The 12,343-nt window shown below is 42.8% G+C and overlaps 1 protein-coding gene across 1 annotated transcript in view; it reads right to left on the reverse strand.

The window, feature by feature from the left end:
- The window catches only part of LOC126242185 (protein KRTCAP2 homolog), a 48,190-nt gene that overhangs the window by 18,640 nt on the left and 17,207 nt on the right, over positions 1-12,343 (reverse strand). Inside the window, exons 3-4 of the mRNA XM_049948068.1 lie at positions 311-374; positions 152-218 (exon numbers count right to left, since the gene is read on the reverse strand). Coding sequence (XP_049804025.1) covers positions 152-218; positions 311-374 — 131 coding nt within the window. The remainder of the gene's footprint in view (positions 1-151; positions 219-310; positions 375-12,343) is intronic.

Consider the following 12,343-nt stretch of genomic DNA (forward strand, 5'->3'; position numbering starts at 1 on the left):
AGGGAAACATGTGACTTATTAAAGCTCTGGGTCAGTACACAAGGCATGTGTCAATAGCAAAATTGATAGCACATTGCCTGTGAAAGTTAAGGACACATATTCCAATTGACCAAATGGTATAATTATCAGTTTCTGTAACACAATCACTTACCATGTTGTTGTGCAGACTCTGTGTATCATACCAGCAGAAACCATGGCAATAGCAAGACAAAGTACAACTGAAACAAAATTAAACACATGCTCAATATCTTCAATTCATTAATACCGGAAGAAATTAAGGAATCAAAACTAAAGGTATCATTTACATTACCTTCAGGAAAAAGGGTTGTTTGGAACCCTTTACCGAACAGAGCAGACTCCAAATTTCCAACTGCCTGACAATATAATAGGAAAACAAATTCATATGTGAAGATGCGGAAAATTACTTCATGAAAAATGCCATTCTCTGACAAGGAAGAAACAATCATTTTTAACATCCAATTCTACGCAAGTCATTAGAGATGGGGTATTAGGCCAAGTGAGCATAACAGGGAGGATATGGCTTGGCTGTAATGGAAGGTAGAGCATTCATGCAATATATATCTCGGGGAAACAATTGAAACACTACATCAAAATGTATGTAAGGGAATTTGGACCAGCTAGTCTCTGAAAGGAAAGCAGTGTCTCACAACCATGCCATCTCATGACACACCCAGATAATACTATAACAATTTAATGTGTATTACATTAAACAAGATCACAATGGTGACCACGGAAATTATCAGCATGTCTAAATTAAATAGCTAGACACATTCTGATCTAGATACATAAGTTAACTTGTAGGTAATATTTCCGGTAGAGACTGTTTTGAATTTATAACAAATCTGTGGTAGCACAGTAGTTGTGCTGAAGGTATGAAATCAAATAACAAACAGTTCCAGTGAAAGACAATGAATTTCAGTAGTTAACTGCCAAATCACTCCTACTAAAGACCTAAAATTTATCTTCCTCTACTAAAACAATGGTATTCATATAACTAAGTACCAAGAGTTGGATGGAACCCAAGGTTTTTGATAAGTGATGGTGGGCTGTAGTTCCCAGACAGTCGCAGTTGCAGAGTCATTCAAAGATATCTTGATAACACAGAAGTACCCCTGCTGTATAATATATGTAGAATTTTATTTGAAATTACCAAAGACTGAAGATATGCTTTTACAACTAATCTTCGTTGAAGTAGCAATACTGTGTTTTGCTGCAATAAATAAAAATCTCATATAAAAATTTTTCCCATTCCATCATGGCAGGCTGTTAAAGCAACTGATTTAAAAGCGTTTCAGAACAAAAACAGTCCAGGTTGCGAAATTATTAACGTCAGCGTTTCACCCTTTCGCATCATCAAATTGTCTACAAAAATAAGAAACCAATCAATTAATATAATAGAGGGAAACATTCCACGTGGGAAAAATATATCTAAAAACAAAGTGATGTGACTTACCGAACGAAAGCGCTGGCAGGTCGATAGACACACAAACAAACACAAACACACACACAAAATTCAAGCTTTCGCAAAAAACTGTTGCCTCATCAGGAAAGAGGGAAGGAGAGGGAAAGACGAAAGGATGTGGGTTTTATGGGAGAGGGTAAGGAGTCATTCCAATCCCGGGAGCGGAAAGACTTACCTTAGGGGGAAAAAAGGGTGGGTATACACTCGCGCGCGCACACACACACATATCCATCCACACATATACAGGCACAAGCAGACATCTCACAAGCAGACATATTTAAAGACAAAGAGTTTGGGCAGAGATGTCAGTCGAGGCAGAAGTGAAGAGGCAAAGATGATGTTGAATGACAGGTGAGGTATGAGTGGCGGCAACTTGAAATTAGCGGAGATTGAGGCCTGGTGGGTAACGGGAAGAGAGGATATATTGAAGAGCAAGTTCCCATCTCCGGAGTTCGGATAGGTTGGTGTTGGTGGGAAGTATCCAGATAACCCATACGGTGTAACACTGTGCCAAGATGTGCTGGCCATGCACCAAGGCATGTTTAGCCACAGGGTGATCCTCATTACCAACAAACACTGTCTGCCTGTGTCCATTCATGCGAATGGATAGTTTGTTGCTGGTCATTCCCACATAGAATGCATCACAGTGTAGGCAGGTCAGTTGGTAAATCACGTGGGTGCTTTCACATGTGGCTCTGCCTTTGATCGTGTACACCTTCCGGGTTACAGGACTGGAGTAGGTGGTGGTGGGAGGGTGCATGGGACAGGTTTTACACCGGGGGCGGTTACAAGGATAGGAGCCAGAGGGTAGGGAAGGTGGTTTGGGGATTTCATAGGGATGAACTAACAGGTTATGAAGGTTAGGTGGACGGCGGAAAGACACTCTTGGTGGAGTGGGGAGGATTTCATGAAGGATGGATCTCATTTCAGGGCAGGATTCCTCAAATCCAAAGTTTGGTACAGATTTATTGATGACATCTTCATGATCTGGACTCACAGTGAAGAAGAACTCCAGAATTTCCTCTCCAACCTCAACTCCTTTGGTTCCATCAGATTCACCTGGTCCTACTCCAAATCCCATGCCACTTTCCTTGACGTTGACCTCCATCTGTCCAATGGCCAGCTTCACACGTCCATCCACATCAAACCCACCAACAAGCAACAGTACCTCCATTACGACAGCTGCCACCCATTCCACATCAAACGGTCCCTTCCCTACAGCCTAGGTCTTCGTGGCAAACGAATCTGCTCCAGTCCGGAATCCCTGAACCATTACACCAACAACCTGAGAACAGCTTTCGCATCTCGCAACTGCTCTCCCGACCTGGTACAGAAGCAAATAACCAGAGCCACTTCCTCATCCCCTCGAACCCAGAATCCCCCACAGAAGAACCACAAAAGTGCCCCACTTGTGACAGGATACTTTCCGGGACTGGGCCAGACTCTGAATGTGGCTCTCCAGCAGGGATACGACTTCCTCAAATCCTGCCCTGAAATGAGATCCATCCTTCATGAAATCCTCCCCACTCCACCAAGAGTGTCTTTCCGCCATCCACCTAACCTTCGTAACCTGTTAGTTCATCCCTATGAAATCCCCAAACCACCTTCCCTACCCTCTGGCTCCTATCCTTGTAACCGCCCCCGGTGTAAAACCTGTCCCATGCACCCTCCCACCACCACCTACTCCAGTCCTGTAACCCGGAAGGTGTACACGATCAAAGGCAGAGCCACATGTGAAAGCACCCACGTGATTTACCAACTGACCTGCCTACACTGTGATGCATTCTATGTGGGAATGACCAGCAACAAACTATCCATTCGCATGAATGGACACAGGCAGACAGTGTTTGTTGGTAATGAGGATCACCCTGTGGCTAAACATGCCTTGGTGCATGGCCAGCACATCTTGGCACAGTGTTACACCATATGGGTTATCTGGATACTTCCCACCAACACCAACCTATCCGAACTCCGGAGATGGGAACTTGCTCTTCAATATATCCTCTCTTCCCGTTACCCACCAGGCCTCAATCTCCGCTAATTTCAAGTTGCCGCCACTCATACCTCACCTGTCATTCAACATCATCTTTGCCTCTTCACTTCTGCCTCGACTGACATCTCTGCCCAAACTCTTTGTCTTTAAATATGTCTGCTTGTGAGATGTCTGCTTGTGCCTGTATATGTGTGGATGGATATGTGTGTGTGTGTGCGCGCGCGAGTGTATACCCACCCTTTTTTCCCCCTAAGGTAAGTCTTTCCGCTCCCGGGATTGGAATGACTCCTTACCCTCTCCCATAAAACCCACATCCTTTCGTCTTTCCCTCTCCTTCCCTCTTTCCTGATGAGGCAACAGTTTGTTGCGAAAGCTTGAATTTTGTGTGTGTGTTTGTGTTTGTTTGTGTGTCTATCGACCTGCCAGCGCTTTCGTTCGGTAAGTCACATCATCTTTGTTTTTAGATAAACCAATCAATTAGATACAAATGGAGGAAAAGGGCATGGTCCTATCTTACATGGCTATGCAGACAGTGTGAACTAAAAGTAATAAAAACTTATGTAAAAGTAGCTGGATACATGACCCATCAGTTATAAAACCACATATAATGTAAAATATACACCAAGGTAACTGTATATATAATCTATCCATCATGAAACATCTAAACCACAAAGCTGACCTGGTGGAAAGAGAGAAACAGCCAGAAAAACACTGAGAAAGTAGAAATATGTGTCGGAAAATTTTTCCACGGTTATCATATGTTACCTTGAGTACACCAGCCATCTCACTGTTTTCGAGGTACCAATTTGTGAAGATCCCATTCGTGGGAAACTTCTATTATGATTTAGCTAAGCACTTTAAAAACAAGATTTGCATGTTGTTTACACTACTGGTAATAAGCTTCAGTATAATTATATTCACAATGAATGCCCCCAGGGAGATAGGTATGCAGGGTCAGGCGTATATAAATAGGTGTGTAGCAATTGCAAAAAGTCATAAATAGGTGGCCAGACTGGCAGCAGGTTCAAGACCTGGTTCAGTGAACACTTGTTAACTAAGAAAGGTCAGATTAAGCAAAATTCCGCATTTGCTGAGCGTCTGAAGTCCGGTGGGCACCACCCCCACACTAGAGAACCTGAGGGTAATGCACATTGCTCAGAAGGAGAAGAAGTTGAGTCTACTAGAGGAGCTTGAAATTGTTAAATAACTTGATGGTAACAAAGGCAAGTTGATGAATGATCATTTGATTAACAGTAATCAAGTGTATTATGATACAATGTTACCAGTGTTCCAAATGTTGCTGCATTGATTATTATGTGTCGACAGCATCACACTCAATTTGTTGATTTTTGTGTGGGGAAGTTGGGGGAACTATATTTTAAAGGGAGCTTTTTAATGACTTTTGTATTGTATATGTTTTTTTTTTATTGTAAATGACTTTACCTATTTACTTACATTTCTTTATTTTAATGACCAAGAATATTTTTGTCTCTTTTTGCGAAGCTTAAGACTGCCCCCCAGTCACAGTATATTGAAGCTTTATCGATTCAGAATGCATATGCTATGAATGTACTCCAACTGTTAGCTGTTTTACTCTATGTGACGGAGTTTTAGAGACATATTTCGATTTGTTGTTTTTATATGTAATCATTTTACCTATTCTTTGCGCTTTATATGGAAGGGGGGGGGGGTACTTTTATTTTATTTTTGGGTTTTATGTGTCTGCATTGGTTTGTTTATATGCATTTTATTTACTAGGTTTACACATATTCATTTTTTAAAAATGTTCCTTAAGCCGGACATGTGTGCCACCTGGGTACTTCTTACTGCACTATACGCAACACCTTTTCTCAATTTTTCATAGTAATGTGTGTGTGTGTGTGTGTGTGTGTGTGTGTGTGTGTGTGTGTGTGCGCGCGCGCGCCAATACAGACATTATGCCATGTGTGGCTCATACTGCAGTTCTGTAAGCATGACCCTATTTTGTACAGCCATGGCAGAGCCATCTGGTGTGTTCAAGTCAACACATGATAACCATGGAAAATTTTTCCACCACATATTTCTACCTTATTCTGGCTGTTTCTCTCCTTCCATTAGGTCCACCGCATTATACATCCAGTTATTTTGGTGTCTATTTCACACCATATGTGGTTTTATGACCTTAAGTTCCATGGCACCGTGACAGCTGTGGACTACATGGGCATTATTGCAGACCACCTGCATGTTTCATGTCTTCCCATAAGGTGATGGTATCTTCCATCAGGATAACTGTCTATGAAACAAAGCGAGAATCATGTTTCAGTGGTTCAAGGAGCAAGATGGTGAAGTCACATTTATGTCTTGGCCACCAAATTTGGATAATCTGAACCCAATAGAACACACACGGGAAACTATTGGGCACCATATCTGCGATCACAAACCACCAGCTTGTGTTGTATTGGAATTGCTAGACCTGTGCATATACACCTGGTGCCACATACCTCCAGAAATCTACCAAGGATTTGTAAAATCCATACCATGCACAACTGCTGCTGGTAGTGCATTCCAGAGGATGACCAACACACTATTAAGCAGTTGTTCATAACAGTTGGGTCATCAGTATAATTTTTTTCTACAATAGTCACCCACAGCAGATTCAGGTTAGTCTCGAGGTTCAGCTATGCATCAGTTGCAGAAACATCAAAGATACCTCATTAGCACAGAAATACCCAGCCACATATGTAAAAATTTATCTGAATTACAAAAAACATATAACATGGTGTGCAAATTCCACAATATTTCCAGGAAGCAACTGTCAGACATCTTCAGGTGGTTCAACCTTGCTGGTGGCTAGGTACGACGATACCCACATGTCGACGTCCCGTTTCTAGAACAAGTGCAGCTAGAACGCGCAGGTGCGGAAATCACACATGCACAATTATTTGCAGATGTATGGTGCCATACTCGAGACGCTCTCTGCCAAAAATCGCAGAGCGGCTCTCCTTCTCTCCTTCGTTTACTGTCAGTGTGGCCAGACATTACTCACTAAATACCATACTAGACCAATGTTATGACAGGTCTGTGATCAAAAAATCTTGATTTTCGTGTTGTGGTTTACTAGCAGGCAATGCAGGGTTCCAGGCTGTGTTCAGTTGAAACCTCGCATCCCTGTTGATGAGATTATCAACTGTACAGATGTGTATTGCTTCCTTAATGATGCAATCCCACAAAGATGATGCCGGCGATAAAACTTCAGTCTTTTCATAAATCATGTGATGTCCTGTATTCAGACAGTGTTGTGTAATCGCCCACTTTTCCGGTTGGCGAAGGCTTTTATGACGCTGATGTTCATCACAGCGTTCTTGTACTGTGCGACATGTCTGGCCTATATATGCTGCGCCACACTGACAAGGAATCTTGTACACACCACATTTCCTCAGGCCAAGATCATCCTTAACCAAACCCAACAGGTTTCTCAGTTTTGCAGACGGCTGAAAAACACACTTAATGCCATATCTTTCAAGGACTCTTCCGATACTTGATGACGTGGCACCAAAATACGACAAAAAGTCCAAAGTGGTGGGTGTCTTCGAATCTTCATTCAGCTCCACACACTGAACTTACTTGAGCTGAATGCATTACGTATCTGTCTCTCAGAATAACAGTTTTGTTGGAACACTGTCTTCAAATGTTGTATTTCACTAAAAAAAGGGAAGCTTGAAGAGTCACAACTTAAGACATGCTCTCAGAACTCATCTTCCTTCAAAAATCTATAGGGTGTTTATAAAAATTGAGTCATTTTCTTATGGGATGGAGTACTGGTCAAAAACAAGATAAAAATAGTGTCTATTAAAATATGAGTTTGCGCATCCTTAAAGGCCAGTGTGGGTCATTTGACCACATTGTCTAACAGTAGTGTCATCACAGCATGTTGTGCACTGCATCGTTCTGTATTAAATATGATGAATTAATAAATACCCTGTAGAATGACATGTATTTCCAACCATATGTCGATTGCACATATGACATTTTTTATTCCTTGTCCTATCAGGATCATTTCCTGTAGTTTTTCCTCATTTAACAAAACTGCCCTGTATACTTGGGAGGTCATTAGAGGTCCTAACACACTTCAATGCAGCACTCTTGATATTATCTTCGTGTATGTATTGGGTTTAGAACACACTTATTTCACATAATTTTAGGTTATTGTTTGATATCTGTATTAAATAATTCATGTTTCAACATAATTCTTTTACACAGTCTTATTACTTCACATACCATTTGTGATATATAGCACAAGATAAGAAAACTCATTCATAAAATCATTAATGTTGAAGTTGACAATATCTGCTAATCATTATTTACAAAATCACACAAGAGTGGTCACGAAGAAAGGGCCTGACAATTGTGTTGCCTCAAAGTTGCTGGCTGAGAGTAAGTGTGTGACAGTGAGAGAGAGAGAGAGAGAGAGAGAGAGAGAGAGAGAGAGTGAGTGAGTGTGTGTGTGTGTGTGTGTGTGTGTGTGTGTGTGTGTGTGTGTGTGTGTGTGGGCGCGCGCGCGCTAGCGCAAGGGACAGGGCAAACTAATATGACATACAATGGCCACAGTACTGATCTGTTTTGTGTACTCTAGGCTAAGAAGTACGACAATGTTGGCTAATGTCTAATGTTACAGATCATCATCCCAACTGTTGCCTCTGCAACTACTGAAAAGGCTACTGTCCCTCTTCAGGAACAGAATGTTCATCTGGCCTTTCCACAGACACCCCTCTTCATGTGGCTATGATGGGACATCCTACTCCATTCTAGTAAATGACTATGGCAACCTTTTGGATAAAATATTAAGAGATAAAAGTACCATTTGGATCTCTGTGCAGGGACTACTCAGGATGATACCATCATAAGGAAAAACAAGACTGGCATTCTATGAGAAGGAGCATGGAATGTTGTATCCCTTTATCATGTAGATAAGCTAGAGAACCTAAAAAAAAAGTGGATACTTGGAAGTTACATTTTTTTTGGAATTAATGAAGTGTGGTGGCAGGAAGAACAAGAATTCTAGTCAGGTGAGTACATGATCATAAATACAAAATACAAAATCAAACAGAGGTAATATATGAGTAGGTCTAATAAGCAAAAAGAAAATAGGAATCGGGTAAGCTTCTATGACTAGTACAGTGAAAACACCATTGTAGCCAAGACAGCAAGCCAGCATTCACCACAGTAGTATAAGCTTGAATGACAAACATTACTGCAAGTGAATCTTTTTATTGTGCCTATCGCGGCTCAGCATCTCCGCTATATGGTGAGTATCCACTTTCCTTCTCTCGTATTGTTCTTGTTATGTTTGGATTCATGAGAGTGTTATTTCCATTGTTGTTCAGAAGTTTATGAATAAAGCCATATTTGTATTGCTTGGAATGGTTTTGTGTATTACTTGGTTACTACAGGGAGGAGTAAATGAAATGAAATTTAACAATATTATGAAAAGGAAAGGTGCCACTCATCATTAGCGGAGATGCTGAGTGGCAGATAGGCACAACAAAAGACTGTCACAAATATGCCTTCGGCCAACAAGGCCTTTGTCGAAAATAGGTGACACACACACACACACACACACACACACACACACACACACACAAACACGACTGCAGGGTTGTGTGGTGCTGGAATGGGAACAGGGAAGGGGCTGAATGAAAGAGGTCAATGACTGACGAAGGTTGAGGCCAGTAGGGTTACGGAAACACAGGATATATTGCAGGGAAAGTTCCCACGTGTGCTATTCATTTCAGAAAAGCTGGAGTTGGTGAGAAGGATCCATATGGCACATGCTGGGAAGCAGTCATTGAAATGAAGGATGTCATGTTTGGCAGCATGCTCAGCAACAGAGTGGTCCACTTGTTTCTTGGCCACAGTTTGTCAGTGGCTATTCATACGGACAGACAGCTTGGTGGTTGTCATGCCCACATAGAATGCAGCACAATAGTTGCAGCTTAGCTTGTAGATAATGTGACTGGTTTCACAGGTAGCCCTGACTGTGATGGGATAGGTGATGTTTGTGACTGGACTGGAGTAGGTGGTGGTGGGAGGATATATGAGATATGTCTTGCATCTAGGTCTATTATGTGGTATGAGCGATGAGGTAAGGGGTTGGCAGCAGGGGTTGTGTAGGGATGATTGAGTGTACAGGGTGTTACAAAAAGGTACGGCCAAACTTTCAGGAAACATTCCTCACACACAAAGAAAGAAAATATGTTATGTGGACATGTGTCCGGAAACGCTTACTTTCCATGTTAGAGCTCATTTTATTACTTCTCTTCAAACACATTAATCATGGAATGGAAACACACAGCAACAGAACGTACCAGCGTGACTTCAAACACTTTGTTACAGGAAATGTTCAAAACGTCCTCCGTTAGCGAGGATACATGCATCCACCCTCTGTCGCATGGAATCCCTGATGCACTGATGCAGCCCTGGAGAATGGCATATTGTATCACAGCCGTCCACAATATGAGCACGAAGAGTCTCTACATTTGGTACCGGGGTTGCGTAGACAAGAGCTTTCAAATGCCCCCATAAATGAAAGTCAAGAGGGTTGAGGTCACGAGAGCGTGGAGGCCATGCAATTGGTCCGCCTCTACCAATCCATCAGTCAGCGAATCTGTTGTTGAGAAGCGTACGAACACTTCGACTGAAATGTGCAGAAGCTCCATCGTGCATGAATCACATGTTGTGTCGTACATGTTAAGGCACATGTTCTAGCAGCACAGGTAGAGTATCCTGTATGAAATCATGATAACGTGCTCCATTGAGCATAAGTGGAAGAACATGAGGCCCAATCAAGACATCACCAACAATGCCTGTCCAAACGTTCACAGAAAATCTGTGTTGATGACGTGATTGCACAATTGTGTGCGGATTCTCGTCAGCCCACACATGTTGATTGTGAAAATTTACAATTTGATCACGTTGGAATGAAGCCTCATCTGTAAAGAGAACATTTGCACTGAAATGAGGACTGACACATTGTTGGATGAACCATTCGCAGAAGTGTACCCGTGGAGGCCAATCAGCTGCTGATAGTGCCTGCACACGCTGTACATGGTACGGAAACAACTGGTTCTCCCGTAGCACTCTCCATACAGTGACGTGGTCAATGTTACCTTGTACAGCAGCAACTTCTCTGACGCTGACATTAGGGTTATCGTCAACTGCACGAAGAATTGCCTCGTCCATTGCAGGTGTCCTCATTGTTCTAGGTCTTCCCCAGTCGCGAGTCATACGCTGGAATGTTCCGTGCTTCCTAAGACGCCGACCAATTGCTTCGAACGTCTTCCTGTCGGGACACCTTTATTCTGGAAATCTGTCTCAATACAACCGTACCGCGCCACGGCTATTGCCCTGTGCTAATCCATACATCAAATGGGCATCTGCCAACTCAGCATTTGTAAACATTGACCTGACTGCAAAACCACGTTCGTGATGAACACTAACCTGTTGATGCTACGTACTGATATGCTTGATGATAGTACTGTAGAGCACATGTCAACACAAGCACCGAAGTCAATATTACCTTCCTTCTATTGGGCCAACTGACGGTGAATCAAGGAAGTACAGTACATACTGACAAAACTAAAATGAGCTCTAACATGGAAATTAAGCGTTTCCGGACACATGTCCACATAACACCTTTTCTTTATTTGTGTGCGAGGAATGTTTCCGTGTGGCCGTACCTTTTTGTAACACCCTGTATATGTAGGTTCGGTTGACGGAGGAAGACTGAGGAACACCACTGTGGGAGGGGTGGGAAGGATAGTGGGCAGGATATTTCTCATGGCAGGACACGATGAGAGGTAGTCGAAACCCTGGCAGAGAATGTAATTCAGTTGCTCCAGTCCTGGGTGGTACTGAGTTATGAGGGGAATGTTTCTCTGTGGCCAGAAGTGGGACTTTGGGAGTTGGTGGGAGACTGGAAAGATAAGGCATGGGAAAATTTGTTTTTGTACACAGTTTGTAGGATAATTACAGACTGCAGTGAGACTCTCGGTATATTTTGAGAGGGACTGCTTATCACTGCAGATGTGACGACCACAGGTGGCTAGGCCTATGAAAGGGTCTTCTTGGTATGGAATGGGTGGCAGCTGTTGAAGTGGAGGTATTGCTGGTGGTTAGTAGGTTTGATATGGATGGAGGTATTGGTGTAGCCATCTTTGAGGTGGGGGTCAACATCTAGATAGGTGGCTTGTTGGGTTGAGTAGGACCAGGTGAAGCAAACAGGAGAGAAGGTTTTAAGGTTCTGGAGGAATGTGGATAGGGTGTCCTCACCCTCCATCTAGATCGCAAAGATATCATCACCAGGCGAGGGGTTTAGGATTCTGGGTGTTTAGGAAGGATACCTCTAGATGGCCCAAGAATATGTTGGTATAGGATGGTGCCATGCAGGTGCCTATAGTCATACCCCGGATTTGTTTGTAGGCAATGCCTTCAAAGGAGAAGTAATTGTGGGTGAGGATATAGTTGGTCATGGCGACTAGGAAGGAGGTTGTTGGTTTGGAATCAGTCGGACGTCAGGAAGGGTAGTGTTCAATAGCGGTAAGGCCATTAGGGATGTTAGTGTAAGGGAAGAGGGCATCAATAGTGACAAGCAGGGCACTGTGAGGTAAAAGGACAGGAACTGTGGAGAGTTGGTGGAGGAAATGGTTGGTATCTTTTATACAGGAGGGTAGGTTCTGGGTGATAGGTTGAAGGTGTTGGTCTACGAGAGCAGAGATTCTCTCAGTGGGCACACATTACTGGCCACAATGGGGTGTCCTCGATGGTTGGGTTTATGAACTTCAGGAAGGATGTAGAAGGTAGGAGTGTGGAGAGTGGTAGAGGTGAGCAGA

Source organism: Schistocerca nitens, chromosome 1 (assembly GCF_023898315.1).
Source record: "Schistocerca nitens isolate TAMUIC-IGC-003100 chromosome 1, iqSchNite1.1, whole genome shotgun sequence".
Taxonomy (NCBI): Eukaryota; Metazoa; Arthropoda; class Insecta; order Orthoptera; family Acrididae; genus Schistocerca; species Schistocerca nitens.